We start from the raw sequence: 23,076 nt of genomic DNA, 5'->3' as shown, positions 1-23,076 counted from the left end.
GAGGGAAGGAGGGAGGAAAGAGGGAAGGAAGTATGAAAGGTGGAAGGGAAGGAACGGTGAAAGGGAGGGAAGAAAGGAAGGAGAAAGAGGGAGAGGGAAGGAGGGAGGAAAGAGGGAAGGAAGAAAGAAGAGAGGGAATGAGAGAGGAAAGAGGGAAGAAAGGAAGTATGAAAGGCGGAAGGGAAGGAAGAAGAGAGGGAAGGAGGGAGGAAAGAGGGAAGTATTAAAGGCAGAAGGGAAGGAAGGGTGGAAGGGAAGGAAGGAAGGAGAAAGAGGGAGAGGGAAGAAGGGAGGAAAGAGGGAAGGAAGAAGAAAGGGAATGAGAGGGAAAATGGAAGAAAGGAAGAATGAAAGGGCAGAGGGAAGGAGAAAAAGGGAGGTAAGGAAGGAAGAAGAGGAGGAAGAAAAGAGAGAAGGAAGCATAGGATAGTGAAAGGGGGGGGGGTGGGGACGGCTGAGAAAAGAGCCCAAAGGGCCGGATAACCATCCTATTCTACTTGGTCCACTCAAAATTGTGGACCAAGTAGATTGGTCCACAATTTCATTCCCCAAAACATTCCCCAAAATGTGTTGACCAGTGAAAAGTCCCTTGAAAGTATGAACAGATCACAGGGAGAGGAAACTTCCAAGGGTCAGGGTAGCAACTAAAGCCTCTAGATTAGAACATAGAGGACTTGTAAATATGCAAAGATAATGTATAGTGTGGGTGTGTCCAGACCAAACTGGGCCCAAAGCAGAGCGGTGCTGCCCCTGGCGGCGGGGCGAAGGAAAGGCATCTCCTTAGTCCACGCCCCGCGTAACGCGGGGCGTGGACTAAGGAGATGCCTTTCCTTCGCCCCGCCGCCAGGGGCAGCACCGCTCTGCTTTGGGTTCCTACAGCCGGGCGGAAGGGTTTTCCCGCCTCCGCCTCCTCCGCCTCCCTCCTCTCCCCGGAGCAGGCATGGCCTAAGAAGGATCCCGGCGGGATGTGGCAGCGGGCGGAGGAGCAGCCGGAGAGCTTCCAGCTCCGGCAGGAGAACGAGCTGCAGGTGCTGGAGTCCATCTACGGGCAGGACTTCCAGGACCTGCGCCTCGGGCAGCCCTGGAAGGTAACGCCCTTTCCTGTCCTTTGCGGATCTCGAGCCTTGAGGCGCCTCTGTGCTGGCAGATCTAGCAGTGACGTATCCACTCTAGGCAGCTTGACACCCTTTCCATTGCCATGGCTAGAATGCTGTGGAATCTTGGGAGAGGTAGTTTTCTCAAGTCCCAAGAGGGCTGTCTCAGGAAGGCAGAAAATCCCACATTACCTGCTTTGAACCGGGTTATCTGAATCCACACTGCCATATATTCCAGTTCAAAGCAGATAATGTGGGATTTTCTGCCATGATATTCTGGGTTATATGGCTGTATGGAATTTAATAATAATATAATAAGACTTTGTTTAAGGCTTTCATGGCCGGAATCAGTGGATTGCTGTGAGTTTTCCAGGCAGTATTTCCATGTTCCAGAAGCATTCTCTCCTGATGTTTCACCCACATCTATAGCAGGCAGCATCTGAGGTTGTGAGGTCTGTTGGAAACTAGACAAGTGGGGTTTATATAGGGAGGTGCAGGGTGGGAGAAAGAACTCTTGTCTGTTTGAGGCAAGTGTGAATGTTGCAATTGGCCGCCTTGATTAGCATTGAATAGCCTTGCAGATTCAAAGGCTGGCTGCTTCCTGCCTGGGAGATCCTTTGTTGGGCAATGATAACTGGCCCTGAGTGTTTCTTGTCTGGCCAACCTTAAAAACTGTGGTATAGACTCTAAAATCAAGACAGTAAATTAAGAACAATACTCAAACAGGGGAATTCCAGACAGGAAACAATCATAGAATCATAGAATCAAAGAGTTGGAAGAGACCTCATGGGCCATCCAGTCTCAACCCCCTGCCAAGAAGCAGGAATATTGCATTCAAGGCACCCCTGACAGATGGCCATCCAGCCTCTGTTTAAAAGCTTCCAAAGAAGGAGCCTCCACCACACTCTGGGGCAGAGAGTTCCACTGCTGAACGGCTCTCACAGTCAGGAAATTCTTTCTCATGTTCAGATGGAATCTCCTCTCTTGTAGTTTGAAGCCATTGTTCTGCGTCCTAGTCTCCAGGGAAGCAGAAAACAAGCTTGCTCCCTCCTCCCTGTGGCTTCCTCTCACATATTTATACATGGCTATCCTATCTCCTCTCAGCCTTCTCTTCTTCAGGCTAAACATGCCCAGCTCCTTATGCTGCTCTTCATAGGGCTTGTTCTCCAGACTCTTGATCATCGGGGCCAGCTAACACCTTCCAACATGGGATCCCCCAGGCAGGAAGCAGTCAGGCTTTGATTGGTTTTGGAACTTATCATCCACAGTGTACATAATTAATAGAAACCTTTTCTCTATTAAAAAGGTCCTGGAAGATGAAGTCTCTCAGGGATAAATCAAAACACAAAGGAATAGTCTTAACAAAAAAATCTACTGCTACCTTATGGGAGGTTTAAAGTAGAAAGACCCACACCATCTTGTTGCTCTTCTGTGATATTAAACCACAGACCATAGGGACTAATTAAACTTTGTGATATTAATTAATTTTAGTGTTGCATTGTACACAGCAGAGCTTGCAGAAACTGAAGAGTCCTCTAAGATGTTTATGGTTAGAGCCACACGTATCACAGCCTTGAAATGTTGTAAATAAATAATTGATTTTACAAGGTTAACTGAAGCTAAACTTGTTCAGTGTGCTTTCTATGCTCTTCTGAATTCAGTCTGAGAATACACAAGTGCAATTATTACAAGGTATCATTTGCTTATTTCCAAAGTGAGCAAGTGAGATAATGAGTATCAAAGGGAATTCCCCCCCCCCTTTTTTTTAGTTTGTCCCAAGTGGAGCTTCTAAATTGGGAAGCATCTTGTGTGCGTGCTAAAAATTAACACCAACAACTTCTCTCGCTTACTGTTACCTTAAGCATAATTAACAAAGTTATTATTCATGACAGCTTTCCCCCAAAGACTCTGCTGCAGCCCCAAGACATTTGTGAGTGAGGCCGGATACACTTTTCTTTTACTAGTGTTGTTTACTGTAATCTATTAATGGCTTCCCTTGGATATACACTCCAGGGCATTAAACAACCTCCCTGTGTGTGCCAGAAGGTCACATTGCATGAAATAGAGAAAAAACCACCAATAAGTCAAATTCCTTTAAAATATCTTAAAATTAGGCCATTGTCCAGAAGTAATCAGATCCCGATTTCACCTTCCAGGAAAAGATATAGTATATGTAAGAAAAGAAAAAGCCATTTGAAGGTTGAATTTTGATAAAGTCTTCTAAGGAGGCCAGTTTTTAAAATCTTTAGTTCTCTGACTTTTAATACTTATCAATTTATTTTATATCAAAGTAGCAGCATTATTGTGTTTCTGTCTGGAACACTACAAGAATGTGACTGTCTTCATTCCAGTACAGAATAATTCACACTTTAACTAAGGTTATTTGGAAGACAAATAGTGCAGTTGGTGGGGACGAGAGACAGGGCCTTCTCAGTGATGGCCCCTTGGCTGTGGAACTCCCTCCCCAGCGAAATTAGATCAGCTCCTGCCCTCCTGACCTTTAGAAAGCCTTTGAACAATAATTCAGTGCAATAAATGGATACGGAATAAATGCAATTATTGGTTTTAATGTTTAGATTTTTTGATTTTTTTCCCGTTTTTAATGTATATGTTTTTTATTTATATGCCTGTTTATGCAGCATTGAATTGTTGCCTACTTGTAAGCTGCTCTGAGCCCCTTCAGGGTGAGATGGGTGAGATATAAATATAGTAAATTAATAATAATAAATAATAAATATTACAGATGCTCCGAGTTAACTTCCGTAGTGGGTAGCGTTCAGTGCCTGTTATGTATTCATTGTGCAGACATTTCTTCCTTGTGGCAGTGGTCTACATGGTGACTATATTATGGAAAACTAAACAATCATAGCCTCATCCGTTTATTTTTATTCTTATTTATGCTATCTTCATTTTTATGGTTGGAAAGGGAAAAAACCCAAAGCAGAAACTTATAAACCATACTTCCTCATAAACCATTGTTTTTGGTGTTGGTTCTTTTTTGTAGCAGAGCTCTGTTGTGCAGTCTCTGAGACTGACCAAATAGGTCTGTACATGTTGGATTTCCTGAAAAACTTGATAGATCATGAATGATAATGTAGCACAAGAAAGAAACTCTGGCCAATGATACCTCTGACATGTAAGCTCCAGTTTTGACCCCTTGTTCCCGTCTCCCTCCAAACTTCAGGTACGACAGTCTCCGGAAATCAATCTGGTTTTGCGACCTCAGGGCTTGACGGGTGACCATGAAGTTTATGCCAAAGTTGACTTGTGGGTCAAGTGTCCACAAATGTACCCTGATATGTGAGTAAATAAGAAATTTGTCCTAATCATGCCTAAAGAAGGAAAACTATGACACACTGCCCAGTTTTAGTTGTCACAGATCAGTTTGTGGTTACCTCTGAGAAATACCAAGTAATAGAACAGAGGTTGGTTTTATTTGCATCAATCCATTCAGAGCAAATTTCTGAGTTGGGATAAATGAAATAACTGCTGCAGATTACAAGGACCACGCCGAAGTTGAGGTTACTGCATCTTGTGATAAAGATACTGTAAATGAAAAAAAAAAACACACACACAGTTGAAAAGTTCCAAAAGCATCGCTTTGGTTGAGGTTCACACTCCATTGTCCTGAAATTCCAGCCTGCATTCTCTACCCAAACTCTAGTCCTCTGGGTGTTTGGACTTCAATTCCCAGAAGCTTAAGCCAACTTGGTCAACAGCCAGGAATTGTGAGAGCTGAAGTCTAAAATATCTGGAGGGTCAATGTTTGGAAACCATTGGTCAAAGATTTTGTATTCACTTTCAGTGCAATTTATATTGAGAAATGTGTACAAGTAGCAAAGGAGGCGAATATACCCCTTTTTAAAAAATCTTGAGGAAAGCACCTAAAATACCCCAGATTTAGGGAGTGTGGTGTGATGGACACATAGTTAAATTGCTCCTCCGTGATCTAAGGAGACATTTTTTGCCAAAAAATGGTAAATGTGCTGAGAACCCTTGGAGCAGTCGTTCTCAACCTTGGGTCCCCAGACGTTTTTGGCCTTCAACTCCCAGAAATCCTAACAGCTGGTAAACTGGCTGGGATTTCTGGGAGCTGTAGGCCAAAAACATCTAGGGACCCCAGGTTGAGAACGACTGCCTTGGAGGTGGCACTGTACCCAGCTCTCTCTTATCGTATATTATCAGAATATGAACTATTATTTGGCATAAAGTGGTTGCCAGGTCTGGTGCTACTAGGTACCATACCCAAGGATTTTCAAATCTCATGTTTTGTGTTTTTCCCCTCCTCCTCTAGTGTTCCAGAAATTGAACTTAAAAATGCCAAGGGTTTGTCAAATGAAAACATCAACTTGTTAAAATCCCAACTGGAAAAATTAGCAAAAGAACGTTGTGGAGAGGTAAGCATGTTAATTCTGCCCTAGATAGCAAGCAATATCATCAATATAAACAATGTTTTGATTTTTCGGTTGAAATGAGACACTCTGTAGAAATATTTTCCATCTATCTGATTATTGAAGATGTGTTTGTTAATGAAGTTTGAAGCATCTTCTAGCGGCTTCTGCTGTGATACTGTGAACTTCCAACCACAGGTCTCTTTCAGATATTTATGACTCATCACCAGATAAGCTTTTTGCCTGTGCTGACATATGACTTTGCTTCAGAACAAAAATTTAGCATAAGAAAGTGGCATTGAAGAGCCAGTGCATTTGCTTGCTCATGGAAAATCAGCTGAGAAAAGTAACTAGCAAATGGAGAGATTCAGGTGGAAGAAGCAGTGAGGATTTTTCTCTGAGGAAAAGAGACCAGAAGATGCTTTGGTGTATATTAGAAAGAGATACAAATTTAGTATTTAATCATTTTATTTTACATACATACATACATACATACATACATACATATATATATATATGAGAGAGAATGACATATTGGGGTGTTAATATCACCACTTATTGTGTCTGCTTTTATACTTTTGTACTTTATTGCAACTTTTCTATTGGTTCTGCTGTAAAGGTGCTGTTTGTATGTAACCTGAGGAGTGCAAAAATGTGGCATCCTCTGGCAAAAGCAAGTTTTTATAGCAAAACCTTTAGCAATTTCCAAGTAGGGGTTAAATATTGATATAAATAACATTTGTGCTATCCAATAATTCCAAAAATATTATGTTTGCTGCTATTTTGTGATTGGCAGTGCCTCTGTGCTGCAATTAGGTGACTGGTCATCCACAGTCCAATATGATCCTCTTATCTCTGGACTTGATAGCCTGGTTTCACTTACTCATGCTCCAAAAAATATCTTCCCCAAATACATGTGTGTGTGTGTGGTGTCCATGGAGTGTGGGTGGAACATATTCCCCGCAGATACGGGGCTCATAGTATCCTTCTGTTTTGCTAAACTATTTTATTGCTAGAGAGGAAATGGCAGCTCAGTGTTATTTCCAACTTCAGTGAGCTGAATGCTGTGTTGCCTAACTATCCAAAATTTTCAGCTAGCCAAACACCAAAGTAATTTACTATATATACAGCTGCAATTCAAACTTGAGAAGGATAATGAGATATTAATATCGGATAAAAATATATTAATATCAGCAATAATATCAGTCTTGATTATACTGATTCAGATAGCAGCAATGACATTGACCTTCTACTTTCTAAATTTGGTTAATTATTTTTAGCATTAATATTATATCCAGTGTTCATGTGTAATTCGCAAGGCAGACTGTAAGAAAATCAAATGAATTTGTGATAAATGCTTTTCCTTTTAGGGTGTCATCTTTATTTGTTAGCAGTTTCATAGGACAGCATTGGTAGTATTCTATGTATATTTCCAAATGTTGTCAAGTGGAGAACACTAATTTTTTTTAAAACATATTTTAACGGAAACAAATGCTAATGTTGCTGAGTTAAGTTCTACTGAAATTACTGATGTTTACACAAACGTAATTAAGGATAGTTCTTGCAAATGCTTTGTTAAATGTTGCTTTTGCCCCTTCTTTCCAGGTGATGATATTTGAGCTAGCAGCTTATACACAGTCATTCCTCAGTGACTACAATAAACCACCATTAAAATCTTTCCATGAAGAAATGCTGAAGAATCAACAAAAGGAACAAGAAAGGCTCGCTCAGGAAGAACAGCAGCGAATCCAAGACCTTAAGAGGAAAGAAGAGCAGATGGTGAGAAGATTTAATACATCCCTCCATCACCCTCTTTTTCTATACAATTAAGATATCCCATATCTGAAATCTTGAGTGACTTTTTCAGTTGAAATGAAAAGGAAAAGGATTTCAAATGTAGCCTGTCATCTAGCAGGTCTTTTTATGTATTAGCTTGGGTACCTGGCGATGCCTAGGTTATTTGAAAAAGCCATTGTTTATTTTGGGGTGTAAATAGTATTACTAATTAGTTAATTAGTAACACTATTTATTAGAAAAAAGTCAGTTTTGATTTGGTTATTTATGAATGCTCCCATTAGAAAATGTATAAGGATGTGGTTGAACTACAATTCCCAAAATAATGGGCCAATCCTCCCCAAACCAGGCCTATAAGCACAGTTGGCCATGTTGCAGCAGTGTGGTCCAGATCCAACATTGCCTGGGTTCGGTGCTCTCTGTTCTCTGAATGCAGATGAACTACAACTCCCAAAATCAAGGTCAATTCCCACAAACCCCAGCTTCTCTGTGCCAAGTTTAGTCCCGGTCCATTGTTGGTGGGGATCACAGTTTCTCTGGATGCAGATGATCTACAACTCCCATATTCCCAGGGCAATCACCCCCAAACTCCACCTGTATTCACAATTGGGCATGTTGGATCTGTGTAGCCAGTTTGGTCCAGGTCCGTGATTTGTGGGGGTTGCAGCGGTCTCTGGAAGTGAGTGAAGGTACTGCAAATCCCATTATCCTTGGCAAGTGTGGTCCAGATCCATTGTTGGTTGGGTTTACAGTGTTCTCTAGTTGTAGGTCAACTACAACTCCTATAAATCAAGGTCTGTTCCCCCCAAACCTCTTGTTGGTTGCTGTCACAGATTTTTCTTGGCAAGATTTGTTTAAGGTAGTGGTGCCTTTCTTCCTCTTAGACTACGATAATGACTGATTCAAGTGTGCCTCCCTTTAAATCTTTGTTAAAATTGGATTAAAGACCATTCATTGCAGTAATATCTGTTTCAGCAACGTGAAATACTTGATGAGATTCAGAGAAGGGAAGAAGAAAAGAAGGAAGAAAGAAAAAGGAAAGAAATAGCAAAACAGGTATTTTTTGTGATGCCAGATTGTGATAAACCTGCTCTCCCCCCCCCCCCCAGGCCTTCTACATGTAATTTTTTGCTTTAATGATCTAGTTTTTAGTTTGCATGGACAAAGAACAACACAGGAATAACCAGCTGTTTCAAATAACTATTTTGTTTTCTCTGATGTAATATTGCAAGAAAATATCAAGTGCTGACTAGATCTTACATAGCCTCTCCCTCAAACTTGAAAATAGTGCTCCAGTTAGGCATCCTATATGTATAACACCTTAAAGGATGAAGGTGCATTCCAAAGATTGTTTGGCTTTCTCTTCCACCTCACCAATTTTGTCTTTCTAGGAGCGTTTGGAAAGTGCTGCGTTGACAAGCCAGGATATTTCTGCTGGTCGAGATGGTACAGGGAACAAAATTACTTCCAATGGTGGCGCTATGGAGCATGCTGGGAACAATAAATATCGTGCACATTCCACAGGGCGATCAAAGTATGTATTGTTCTTCCTCTAAACCAGTGGTTCACAATCTTTGATCGTCCAGTTGTTTTGGACTTCAACTCCAGAAATCCCAACCAGTTTACCAGCTGTTAGGAATTGTGGGAGCTGAAGTCCAAAACACCTGGAGAACCAAAGGTTGGGAACCACTGCCTAAATAGACTGGATCTGTTTTAGTAAAATTGTTTCAACCTATGTCACAGCATACACATGATGGAGGTGTGTCTGCAGACATAGATATATAACTACCAGCTCTTAGATGGATTAACTATTTTGTCCACACATACATTTTTCTGTACTTTTGTGTAGCATTATTGTATCTGACACCAGTTAAGGGGTGCAATCCTTTAAAGTGTAGGTAGGAGATGTGAACCTTGTAGGTTCAGAATTGTAGAGGCAGTGTTAATTTGTTCAGTTTACATTGATTGTGACTCCTGAATATGAAAACACTTTGAACTACAAACTTCAAAATTTTAAAATATGGTCACAAAATTTTATTAGATTTTAACTAAAAGCTAAATTATTTAATGGGGGTTTTTTTTACCATAAAAGCACCGGATTCCCTTGGAAGCTAAGCAGGGTCAGCCCTGGGTGGTACTTGGATGGGAGACAACAAGGTGCTGTAAGCTATATTTCAGAGGAAGGAACTGGTAAAACCATATCTGGTTATTTCTTGTCTGAGAAAATCCTATGACATTCATGGCATCACCATAAGTTGACAGATAACTTGAAGGCTTATACACACTAAGTAACAGATCCTGATCTTTTTTAAAATATATTTTTTATTATTTTATCCTAATTCAATACATTTGTTATACATTGTTTGTTTTGCAGCAGATACATATTATTCAATACAACCTACCATACTTTAACTTTGGCATCTAGTGTTATTTTTCTGCTTATACATATTTTCTAACCCTTAGATCCTGTTCTGAATGATTTTAAGAACAGTGATTTGAATTGCTACTAGACAAGTGTCTTGGAAACACATGAACCTCTATTTACACAGCTTACTGTAGTTGTATGTAGGCCACGGGACCTTTCAGAAGCTGTTGAACTGCCCACATCAGCTCTGGTCAATATATCGCATGATGATGGGTGGTGGAACTAGCAATTTAGCAATATTCAGAGGCCCATTCTTACCCATTCATGACTTACGTTGTTTCCTGTAGAATTCAGAGCCTTAGTTGTGCTATTCTTGAGCAATATGCAGTGGAATATTGTAGCATTGTTGAGATTTACTAAGACAAAGTGTTGATAGCAGAAGCTTTGATAAATTTTAGTCGTCTTAATTCGCTTTCATAGACTAAAGTTTACTTAATCAATTGCAAATGTAGACATATCTATGAAAGCTTAAGCTACCAAACATGCAACCATAAACTGCACCTGATGAAGTGGACTTAAGCCCATCATATAGACTTGAGCCTGAATCAGTTTGAATGAAAATGATCTGTAATATTCAGTGGGCTGTTTTGTATAATATCCAAAAACAGAACAGTGAGAAAGGAGCCAGATTTTATCAGTTCCTGGAGAGGAAGGAGTTAAGTCTGCATACCTGAGACAGGAATCTGCCACTCTTTCCTTTTCTCCCTCGCAGGCAGAAGCAGTGTCCCTCCATTTCTTTTTTGGAAAGTTTTCTAGGCTACTCCTCCAGAGAGGGCCCTGCTGCACTGCTGGGAACTCTTTTTCCCAGCAGCACTTGCATTGGCAGGCATTGAAAAGTCTCTTGAGTTCCTTCAGAGGATAGGAATTGACGTTTTTCTCTCTCTGATTCTCAGCCAACAAAAAGCCTGGTTGGGTCCATGGCTGAGAATGGACACAAGTGGCTATGACAGTTCCCAGAACCCTCTCTTGCAGTTTGTCTTATTTTTAAAAAAATGTTATGGTTAAAACTTGAAATAATTCTTTAAAAATCAGTATATTGGTGAATTGTTTTGAAACTTAGAAGGCCTGCAGTTGTAAATGGGATCTAAAACTGAGGTAGGTTTCATGGAGATAGGCCTTAAAATGACTCTGGATAGAGTCTTTAAAATTTCCTATTGTAGCCGATGGGCCAAATCTTTGCCGAATGAAAATGGCAATACCCCTCCCGATTTGAATAACTTCCCGGTAAACAGATTGAGGGGGCCAGTCAACAATGGACCCCAAAACAACATGCCTTTGGGCCGAATAGCACACCTCTGCTATTAAAGCTTATGCCCCCAGCTTCTTTCTCTTCGTTTCAAAGTTGCTACAAGATCCCTTAACTTTTATTGATTGAGAAAAGAAGCATCTAAAAATACTTATCTTTGCTTTCTAGAAGAGAGCGCCAGCATTCTGCTGGCAGCAGTGAAGATTCCCTAGGAACATGTGAAATTCTACATTTCAATACTAGTGCCACTGGTCAGCTTAAAGTACACAAAGGAAAGTGTATAGGTAAGTGGAAAAAGACTGCTGGGCATCAAAAATGGTTAACATCTCTGTATATATTTTTTCAGTGTAGAGATGAAAGAACAATGAACAATATCTTTTTTTTTACCAAAGTACTTAGGAAGTCAAAGCTGTCCGGATATATGAATGGCCACACAAGCAATAGAAAAGAGGAAAGAAAATTATTTGATCAGTATCGGATCAGTTTAATGGTTCCTCTGGATTTTTGCCTTCATTGCCTCTGTTAACTACACTGTAGATGTGTATACTTTCCAGGTAGCTCTAATAGGTTATGATGTTAAAGAGACAGTCAACATTTGAATAGTATATGTCTTTTCTTCATGGAAACCTTTTCATTCACACTCAATGAAGTTTCAGCATTGTGGGCAGTTTTATTTCATATTCCTGTGGCCTTTTATTTTTTCTTTATGTTTATAGATTGTTCATATTAGTGTCTTGCTTTGAATACAAGACATTTTCAAATATTTCCTTATATCTATTGTTGAACAGTTTACAGATATTGAACACTCCCAACCCTATGTATGTTGAAACAATTTGAACCAGTACTCAAAAGGATAGTCAGGGTTTAAAAGAAACAAATGAACTTTTTGTAATGATCTCAGTATCTGCAACACTATCTTTATTAATATCTGATATCTTTCTCCATATTTTGGTGCTCAGACAAGGATGAGCAACTTGGAAAATCAGTCTACAATGCTTTGGAGACATGTACTGGCAACTTTGTCCTTGTGTATGAATGGGTACTTCAGTGGCAAAAGAAAATGGGAAAATTTCTTACAAGTCAAGAAAAGGAAAAGATTGAAAAAGGCAAAAAACAGGTAACATGACTGTCATGTATGTATATACACATACACACAAACACATACATGCATACACACACACATATATGGTCTTTTAAGACTTAAATAAACATTGTGAAATATGTCATTCTCAAAGGCTAATGGACATTTGAATACTTAACAGTTTTTGTATGAATATGATCCTGATCCAAACAGTGACCTAAACCCAACTGCCTAAATCTCATTGTTAGTTCCGTATTGCTGTATGCACGAACACCATAAAGCTTGGATAGGTCTCGACACATCGAGTTCCCATTGATTTAGTAGGACTAACAACTGGATTTAGACAAATTAATCTAGATAATTTCAGAATAAGCTAATAACTTTGATAGAACTTTGCATATAAGCATATGTAGGTATATTTTCAATAATGAATGGGAAGAACTTCAACATTTCTTATTTATTAATTGGGAATATTTATAGGCTCTCAACCCACCAGGCTTCCAAAGCAATGCATAAACAATTTAATGTAATGTAGGCTCAAGAGTCTTACATGGAAGATTCCTTTATCAAGAGATGATAGGTAAAGGTAAAGGTTTCTCCTTGACATTAAGTCTAGTCGTGTCTGACTCTGGGGGGTGGTGCTCATCTCCACTTCTAAGCCGAATAGCCAGTGTTGTCTGTAGACGCCTCCAAGGTCATGTGACCAGGATGACTTCATGGAGCGCCGTTACCTTCCAGCTGAAGCGGTACCTATTGATCTACTCACATTTGCATGTTTTTGAACTGCTAGGTTGGCAGAAGCTGGGGCTAACAGCGGGAGCTCAACCCGCTCCCCGGATTCGAACTTGCTTTTGGTCAGCAAGTTCAGCAGCTCAGCGATTTAACCTGCTGAGCTCAAGAGGTGATACTCATATATTATTTGGATGATGATGAGGATATGTATTTATGATATACATATATTGTTGGGATTATTATATATATGTTGTGGATGTAGCATATCTTGATTTCAGGAAGGCCTTTGGCAAAGTCCCCCATGATCTTAGTTCAAACAAACTAAAATGTGTGCTAGACAATACTACTGTTAGGTGGATTTGTAATTGGTTAAGCGATCAAACCCAAAGAGTGCTCATCAATGGTTCCTCTTCATCCTGGAAAGAAGTGATGTGGAGTGCCACAGGGTTCAGTCCTGGACCCAGTTCTGTTCAACATCTTTATTAATTATTTGGATGAAGGTTTAGAGGGCATGCTTATCAAGTTTGGCGATGACAGCAAATTAGAAGGAATAGCTAATACTCCAGAGGACAGGATCAGAATTCAAAATGACCATAACAGGTTGGTGCTAACAAAATATATTTCAACAAGGAGGAGTGTAGGATACTTCACTTAGGCAGAAAAAAAATGAAATGCACAGATACAGGATGGGTGACGCCTGGCTTGACAACAGCACATGTGAAAAAAATCTTGGAGTCTTAGTGGACAACAAGATGAACATGAGCTCATAGTGGGATGCAGCAGCTTAAAAAGTCGATGGGATTTTGGGTTACATCAAAAGGAGTATAGTGTCCAAAGATCGAGAGAAGGAACGGTGCTCCTCTATTCTGTTGTGGTCAGATCTGGCCTGGAATTTGTTGTTCATTCGTTCAGTCGTTTCCAGCTCTTTGTGACCTCATGGACCAGCCCACGGCAGAGCTCCCTGTCGGCCGTCACCACCCCCAGCTCCTTCGAGGCCTGGAATACTTTGTCCTATTTTGGAGACCATGCCATATGAGGAGCAGCTTAAAGAGCTGGGTCGATTTAACCTGCAGAAGAGAAGGTTGAGAGGAGACCTGACAGTCATGTATAAATATTTGAAAGGATGTCATAAGGAAGAGTGAGCAGGCTTGTTTCCTGCTGCCCTGTAAACTAGGATGTGGAGCAATGGGTTCAAATTACAGGAAAGGAGATTATACTTTAAGAAGAACCTCCTGACTGTGGTGGAAGCTCCTTCATTGGAAGCTTTTAAATAGAGGCTGGATGGCCGTCTGTTGGGGTTGCTTTGACAGTGATTTTCCTACATGGCAGGGATTGGACTAGATGGTTTATTTGGTCTCTTCTAACTCGATAATTCTATATTTATGCTTTTTCTCTGCCGAAGGAGACTCAAAGCAGCTAACATTAAAAACCACAACATCTTGTGAATTAAAACCTAACACATATTAAAATAGAATTAAACACAGAAATATTACAAATATACTGTCAAAACCAATAAAATCATTATTTGGATCTATATTAATTGATAACTTTTGTGTGTTTTTTGAGCAGATTCAGGGGGCAGAGGCAGAATTTAACTCTTTAATGAAGTTAAGCCACCCCAACATAGTCCGTTACTTATCGATGAACTTTAAAGAGCACAGGGACTCGATTGTGGTAGACATTTTGGTGGAACATATTAGTGGATCCAGCCTTTCAGTGTATTTGGAGAAAGAGATCCCCCTTCCCATGGATCAACTGCGCAATTACACAACACAGCTTCTATCAGCCCTTGACTATCTGCACAATAATTCCGTGGTGCACAAGGTCCTGAGTGTGTCCAGCATATCGGTGGATGCAGAAGGCAATCTCAAACTGACGGACTACAGCATTTCCAAACGCTTGGCAGATATCTGTAAGGAAGATGTCTTTGAACAAACAAAAGTTCGATTCAGTGAAGATGCCTTGCCAAACAAACCAGGGAAAAAGGGAGATATCTGGCGATTGGGTTTGATGCTGCTTGCTCTCAGTCAGGGACAAGAAGTCAAGGAATATCCGGTCACAATTCCTAATGATTTGCCGGCGGATTTTCAAGACTTTTTGAAAAAGTAAGTAAGATCACATACCAAGGAAAAGGCTTAGATGCCCAGAATTAAGTCACGTGTCCAGGAATAATTTTACTGAAGATATAGATGTATAATAAATAGTGTTAAACTGAAATAGGTTATTGTTGCTTTTGCAGTGGGAGCTCTAGTAAATACTTCACAATAAAGCGGCTAGTTTTGTGTGTCAGGGCACCATTTCTCTTGTCTAAAATCCCATAGAGCAGTGGTTCTCGCCTGTAGGTCCCTATGTGTTTTGGCCTACAACTTCCAGGATTTCTGGGAGTTGGAAGGCCAAAGCATCTGGGGACCCGCAGGTTGAGAACCACTGCTGTAGTGACTACACCAGATTTAAATAAAACAAGTCAAAAACAAGTACAATTTTCTCCTGGAAGGAATTGGAAATATTTGAAATATTTAAAAAATACTTTTCCCTTTAGGGGCTCCAAGCTATGTAAAAATAGCCATTTAAAATATCTTCGCTCAGTACCTGGATTTTATGACTTATTTATGTTGCTGCTATAAAAAGAATCTGTTGTCCAGGTGTTCGATAGAACTGATGGGATCTTAGAAGTGTTATGGATGGCATACATTTTTCTTCTTCTGACTGACAATGGACAGACCTTGGACTATGATTTTAAACCTGCATAATTTTAATTTGACATTGTAATAACTGATGTAATTATTTGATTTTTATTGTAGCTGTTATTTATAACTGTATGTGTCGGCATCAACTGGTTGCTTGTTGTGAGGCTGCCCTGAGTCCCCCTTCATGGTGAGAAGGGTGGGGTACAAATGTGTGAAATAAATAAATAAATAATTCTTCTTTCAAATTATTTGTAGTGTTATATACAGTAGAGCTAGTATACACTGTAACTTTTTTTTGGAAATTATTTCTCTGTAATCACAAATTCTGTGGGTTGGAATTTTGAATAATTACAGAGCTGTAAACTCATTTGGGTCATTATGAATTGTGGGCCACATCCAGTGTGATGGAAGTGGATGGCTTCTCATGAAACAGGGCTGTCCCTCTCCTCTTTCCCTTTTGATCCCACAATAGGCCCCAGTCTGCTCATTAGTATCCAAGAAAGAAGCAAAAAATTCTTCTACAAACAGCACTATGAATAGCATCTTTACATAAAATCCTCAAATATGATTGGGCCACCATCTAAACCAAGTGATACAATTTGATTTTTTTGTCTGACCAGTTCTGTTGAAATGCCGAATGAAACCTGCATTATTTTGTGTTCTATTCAGGTGTGTTTCCTTGGATGATAAAGAAAGATGGAGCACCCAGCAATTATTACAACACAAATTTGTCAACCCGCCACAAATGAAAATGCCTACAATGGAAGAAAGTCCAGATGGTAAATATCCTATCCTATCCTATCCTATCTGATTAATCGTTGATCCGTTCCTTTGGGCTTCATGAAAATCTACCATCACACAAATCGGTGGATGGTGAATAATTCAAAGATTTGTACCTGTGCTGGGGTGAGGGTGGGGGATACAGGGGTATAGAAGTTGAACATGAATATGAGTGAAAATAAAATGCATTCATTACTACAACAGTATCTAAAACATCATATGTTCATAAAATACTTCAGGATTATAAGGCAATTGATGAGGTTCTTTTGAAGTTAATTTGAGTTATATTTTTCATTTTTATTGAAACATTTTGTTTGCAAGAATTTCAATTGATACTGAAGCGTCAGTCAGAATGGAATTTATCTCATGACATTTGGGAAGAACATTCTTGCTTTTGCTTAACTAACTTTAAGAACAGTATGAATAGAGGGCAAAAGCTCATTAAGCCAGGAAATGGTTTTAATACAGCTTGAGACTTCCTTATCCAGAATTCTGAAGTGTTCCAGTAAATCTTAAATTGTCCACATGGTTGGCTGAGGTATTACACCTTTGCTGTTGTAGTTCAGCCAGCTGATGAGGATGAGGGGTTTGGGGGTGCAGGGCTTGATGGTTCTGAAGATGCCCAGGCAGAGGGGTTGTTGGAGCAAGATGGTTCTCTGGTGGGGAGAACGGAGGGGGTTTTGGAGCAAGTTTTTGTTTCTGAGTGTGGGAATGAAACTGTTTTGGAAGCTGACAGGCAGGGAAGGAAGGATAACATGAGCTCATCTGAGGAAGCAGCTGGCTTAGACAGAGATACCAGGCTGTTCCTATGGGGGAAGAAGAAATTCAGGTGCAAGCAAAGCCATGGGAAGGGGAAGCAGAAGCAGGGCTCTCAAGGTCAACGGAATGCCTTCATATATTGCAGCTCTTAAATTAGGGAGAGGATTTTTAGATCAAGCGATGTCGCTACTGGAGTGGGAAACTCCTGTCTTGTTCCTGGTTATGCTGTAAACTCAAGGCCCAAGATTCCTAGTCAAGATTTGCTTCCTCCGTTAAGGATTTTACCTATGAATTCAAGCTCTTGTTTTGTTCCTCGTTTTCTGGAATAATGTTCAAGTTTTAACTCTTGTTTTGGGGATTTACCTTTTGCGTATGGGACTTGCTTTCTACATACACACTTTGGTTTTTACTCTATTATTTGCTTAAGGTGCTTCTGGCCCTTTCTTATATGTGTTTTATCAATCAACTGTTTAATACCATGACTGGTTTCCTGGTGAGTGCTTTGAGCAAGGTGAACTTCTGCTAAGGTGCAACATTTGCTTTCAAATGGTTCCGTGTATAAAAAAAACTTCGTTTTATGCACAAAATTATTAAAATGTATGTAAAATTGGCTTTGGGCTGTGTATAACTTCAGAATAAAACATAATTTCATGTTTAGATTTGGAGTCCATCTCCAAAATATCACATTTTGGAAAAATGTGTACATACAGATACTCCAAAATTCTGAATCCAAAACACTTCTGGCCCCAAGCATTTCGGAGAGGGAATCCTCAACCAGTGCAACTGTACAAATTATTTACAGAGGCCATGAAATGCAAATCTCTATACAGTTCTTAAGCAATTACTTTCATGAGCCACCTCTGGGTTGTCTCTTATGTATTGCTGAAGTGGATGAAGACATGTGTCTACTGTATTTGGTAATGATTGAAATTCCAGCTATAGGATGTTCAAATGAATAAGCCTTCATTTCATCAGAAAGCCTTTATCTACCATATCCTCATACCAATTCTTCATAACTGGCACTAGATTGGTTAGGTGCACTTTCCTTTTACTTTATCATGTCTCTGTTTTCAGATTCCACTGGAATAGATGATATTGAAACTGTTATTCCCAGCAGTCAGATTGTTAGCAACATCTTTGTCACAGAATTACAGAGGCAATTTTCACGTTATTACAATGAGTTTGAAGAATTGCAACTGCTGGGTAAAGGCGCCTTTGGAGCTGTCATCAAGGTACATGTAATGAAACTGATTTTATTCTTCCTACAGTTTTTGTGTTCATGAAACATTATTTCTAGTAGTTATACTGATCAGCAGTTAACTTGGGTACAGAAGAGGATTCAAAACATATATTTCTCATTGTAGCACATGCCTTAGCAGTCTTCTCTTAATTGCTGTTTCTTATTAAAGCAATTTAGCTGCTCACATTACTTCTCAGAAAAGTTCCCTTTATACCATGGAATCCTTTCACATCTAATAATTTTTATTTGTACCCTGCCATCATCTCCCCGCAGGGACTCGGGGCAGCTCACAAAGCACACCAAGGTGCTGCACATGTAGTGTAATGCCATGCGGGTTTACTTAGACGTAATCCCAGCTGGCTTCAGTGGGCCTTACTACATAGTAGATAAATAGAAGGTTTGCAGTTTCATCCTTGTATATACACACTTCGAGTTTGGTACCAAACAGGCAAAAGCCTAATTCTAATAGCAGATATTTGCCGAAATAAGCTTTTATAAAGAACAGGGAGAGCAAGAGAGTTCTGTAGGATGGTCCCCATAACATGGATAGTTGCATGCACATATGTTGGTCAGAAAATGTGACCAAGGATGTTTTGGGACAATTGAGAGGAGCCAGGACTCTGTTCGTGAGACATAATTTCATTCATATAGGAGGGGAAGAAAAGGAGTCTATAGCCAAACTTAATTTTTTAAAAATGCTGGAAAAGGAAATGTGCTGCTGGTGGGAATTCTAAATGGTAACTTCAGATGTTTATTTACAGTTTATTTACAGTATTTATGTACTGCCTTTCTTACCCCTGGGGGAACTTAAAGCGGTTTAGGTTGAGATACATAATGTGAATTGCAAATTTAAATGTGGGAACGCCAGTATATTCTCAAACCCAGAGTGTACCTGTTGTTCCATTTGGATTCCCACAGATAATGAAATGCAGCACTCCATAGGAAGCCTTCTGTTAGTGACTCACATGCAAGCCCCTTTTTAGATGGCAGGCAGAGGAGACTTCTCTTGCCTGTATTTTCCTTCCTAAAGCTTCCCATGACTGGAAGCTTCCCATGACTTCTCAAGGCCTGGATGAGGCAGCATGCTGCTGCTTTTTTTGCTGGAAGAAAAGTGTAGGGCCAGGACAATTAAGACCATGAAAATTCAGCTTTGCTTCTGATGGATGGAAAAAGCAGACTCACTCCATTTGAAAAAGACACTCTAATTTCTTCTATTGCAGGTTGAGTTGAGAGCAGCTGTTTTTCTAAGGTCTAATTTTTTTTTTTTTACTATTTATTGTTGGTTTTTACTGGCATTGAATTCTTGCCCGAGCTGTAAGCTGCCTTGAGTCCCCTCAGGTGAGAAAGGCGGGATAAAAATGAAGTCAATAATAATAATAAATTGTCTCCTTTAACCAGGCTGTTCATGCAGTTCCCTAGGGATCCCGCCACTCACCCTGCCCCTTGTTCCTCTATTTTAATTCCTCATAGATTGGATTCCTGGCCCTCAGGAACCTATGGCTGTGATGTTGTGTGGGTTCTGTGATGTTATGCATGGTCTGAATCCAATGCAAGCTTGATAGAGAGACCCAGATACAGTTTTAAAATATTTATTTATTTATTTATTTATTTGCTACATTTATATGCAGCTCTTCTCACCCCAAAGGGGACTCAAAGCGGCTTACAAGATACACACACACACATATGCATACAATACATTATATTAGCATAGTACAATATCAGTATTATATTGCATGTAATATAAAATATATAATTATAATATTGTATTATTATTAGTAGTGGTATTGTATTGCATTATATTATATATATTATATTTATATACAATATATTATATTACATTATTAGTAAAGCACAGGAGACTTTTTTTTCAAACACGGTAGAACAATATATTAACCTCTAATGTTCTATTCTTTTAGGCTCCCCAAAACTGTAGCTAGTTCTCCCTTCTGATGGGGTATCCTGTCTCCCCTAAATCCAATTCTGTCTCTGCCAAATCCACTTTTCTCTCTCAAATCTAAGCCCTGGCTCTATCACCTTGAAAATCCTAACTGCCATGCACAGAGGCACACTTCTTTACCAGCCCCCCCCCCCCTTTACCTTCCACCTGAACTGTGATTGTCTGCCTTCAAGCTGTCACCCAGTACTTCCTTCATGCCTCCTTCTCCCTTCCCCACCAATAAACAAGAGTAGCAACAGCCTCCTCTGGCCCTTGAGAGCTGTCTGGCAGAAGGACAAGGAATCAGTGAGATGTATTTATTTATTTTTATTTATTTACTGTATTTATATCCTGCTCTTCCCAACCCCGAAGGGGACTCAGAGCGGCTTACAGATTATGGCAACATTCAATGCCGCATCATACAACAAATAATAAATATAACATATCAAATTATAAAACAAGTAAAACATAAATGCAATAAGTAGAACAGATAATAAATATAACATATCAAATTATAAAACAATTAAAACATATAAATGCAATAAAACATACTAAAAATAGTTTTAACAGAGCAGATGTTCCATCACGGGAAGAATGAGATGCCAAACCGGGTGGCAGTGTTCACTCAAGAGAGGGCTCAAGTGAATCAAGGGCTGGAAGAAACAAATGTTGGTATCTCTGTGCTGACCCAAGGATGCTGAAATGGAGTCCAGTCAAGATAGTCCAGCAGGACTAAGCGGTCCCCAGAAGCTGAGTGAGTCCCTAGAAGCTGAGCCAGAGGCAGCAAGGGAAATAAACGCTGCCCCTTCCCTCAAAACCCCTGATGCTGGTACCTTCACTTCTTGCTTAAGCTTGAGGCCCTGCAGGCATGATGTAGTCATTTGAATATTGGGCTACGATTCTGGAGATCTTGATTCAGATCCCCATTTGCCCATAAAAACGTACTAGGTTATCTTTGGCAAGTCACACTCTCTCAGCCTCAGAGGAAGGTAAAGGCAAGACTCTATCAAACAAATCTTGCTTAGAAACCCCTATGATAGTGTTACCTTTGAAGTGCCATAAGTTGGAAATGACTTGAAGGCACACATCATGCCATCCCTTATGTTATTGTTACTGTGCTTGCAGAGCTATGTGCACATGTAGGATCTCACTCTATATATAGCAACACTCAAAACTGTCTTGTGTAAGAGAAATGGAGAGATGTCTAGAAAGAAAGATTCTGCATGTTTTCCCTCCCTGAAACCACTATCTGGTGATATTTTCAATGGGTAGGTCCAGAACAAACTGGATGGCTGCTGTTATGCGGTAAAGCGAATTCACATAAATCCCACAAGCAAACAGTTTCGAAGAATCAAAGGGGAAGTGACGCTCTTGTCACGTCTGAACCATGAGAATATTGTGCGGTATTACAATGCATGGATAGAGAAACATGAGAGGCCTTTGCTTGACACTTCAGCATCAGAAAGCTCAGAAGGGAAAAAAGTGGCTGAGAAACTGGCTGAAAATGGGAAGGTTGAAGAAGGGTCGATAGATGACATTGTAGCAAATGCCCCTCCTCCAGTTCTGACCAGTTCAGTTGAGTGGAGCACCTCTTGCGAGAGATCGTCAAGTGCCAGGTTCAGTGGAGCGGATCAGGAATCCAGTGATGATGAAGACGATGATGAAGAAGGCGGAGGAGTGTTTTCACAATCATTCTTGTAAGTGTTAATCTAAGATATTTATTTCTCACCCCTCCCTTGGACAGTTGTGAGTGGGTTAGAATTTGGTTTGTTCTTCCATAAATGGAAGGTCCGTTTGCAAAGGGACTATAATTCCCTGGAAGTCTCCATGACTGCAAGGGGAAGGAGAGAGTATTTTTGGTGCCACTTCCCCATCCCCTTGGATTGTCTCCCAGACTGTCTTTCAGCTCTGTCAGGATTTTTGGTACTTCCAGAAAAAGGTCAGTGAGAATCAATTCTTGTATCATCAGTAGGTATAAAATATGGGATGTTTTAGTCAGAAATGCCACTTTTATCATCAAATACAGAAAAGAATGTGCTTGGATGCTGTGGAAAGGAATCATGGAAAGGAAAACAATTAGCATTTCTTTTATATTTTTATAGGAAATATTTAAACTCATGGAATAATAATAATAATAATAATAATAATAATATACTTTATTTATATTCCACTATCTCCCCCGAGTGGACTCAGGGCAGATTACGATACACATATATGGCAAACTTTTAATGCCATTATATAATTAACAAAGACAGATAGTACATAAACAAAGGCTTCCCATCTTTTCCCACCTCCATCATCTGGAAGCTGTGCTCGACTCCAACCACCGGGGGGCGGGGTGTGTGCTGTTGCTCCATCTGCCATGCCGAGGAGCTTTGTTGTTCTTAGACGCTCTCCCAATCAAATTGCCGGCATGTCCGCTTGGGTGCCTTTTATTACCTCCCCACTAAAGCGGTACCAATTTATCTACTCAGATTGCTGTTTTCAAACTGCTAGGTGAGCAGAAGCTGGACTGATGGTTGGGAGCTCATCCCAACATGGGCTTGAACTGTCGACCTTTTGATTGGCAAGATGTTCTGCAGCTGGTGGTTTAACCTGCTGAGTGGAAGACAATGGCAACCCTCATCTGAATGAACTTTGCCATGAAAACCCTTGGAAGGAGTTGCTATACGTTGGAGTCAACTTGATGACACAAAACAACAGCAAACTTAGATACTATAAACCACCCTTTATAATATCTATCACAGAGTGGTTTACAATGCACTTAGAACTACAGTTGTAACAATTATATAAGTTAAAATTATATACCTTATAATATAACAATTTTATATCTAAAATATTTAGAATTAGTATACCAGAAGCACAATTAAATTTTAATTTAACTGAGTGAAAATCTTAATTCCAATGGCCC

The 23,076-nt window shown here is 39.9% G+C and overlaps 1 protein-coding gene across 1 annotated transcript in view; it reads left to right on the top strand.

The window, feature by feature from the left end:
* The first annotated feature begins 875 nt into the window (after positions 1–875).
* Positions 876–23,076, top strand: part of EIF2AK4 (eukaryotic translation initiation factor 2 alpha kinase 4) — a 61,459-nt gene continuing 39,258 nt past the window's right edge. Inside the window, exons 1-12 of the mRNA XM_060760165.2 lie at positions 876–1,088; positions 4,279–4,394; positions 5,389–5,491; positions 7,091–7,264; positions 8,255–8,335; positions 8,671–8,813; positions 11,119–11,234; positions 11,910–12,067; positions 14,333–14,868; positions 16,120–16,229; positions 18,064–18,221; positions 21,438–21,862. Of these exons, the coding sequence (XP_060616148.2) occupies positions 966–1,088; positions 4,279–4,394; positions 5,389–5,491; positions 7,091–7,264; positions 8,255–8,335; positions 8,671–8,813; positions 11,119–11,234; positions 11,910–12,067; positions 14,333–14,868; positions 16,120–16,229; positions 18,064–18,221; positions 21,438–21,862 (2,243 nt within the window). The 5' untranslated portion in view covers positions 876–965. The remainder of the gene's footprint in view (positions 1,089–4,278; positions 4,395–5,388; positions 5,492–7,090; positions 7,265–8,254; positions 8,336–8,670; positions 8,814–11,118; positions 11,235–11,909; positions 12,068–14,332; positions 14,869–16,119; positions 16,230–18,063; positions 18,222–21,437; positions 21,863–23,076) is intronic.

This window comes from Anolis sagrei, chromosome 1 (genome assembly GCF_037176765.1).
Source record: "Anolis sagrei isolate rAnoSag1 chromosome 1, rAnoSag1.mat, whole genome shotgun sequence".
NCBI classification, from domain to species: domain Eukaryota; kingdom Metazoa; phylum Chordata; class Lepidosauria; order Squamata; family Dactyloidae; genus Anolis; species Anolis sagrei.
Note: the sequence above shows the minus strand (reverse complement) of the source record. Positions and strands in the feature narration are given on the sequence as shown.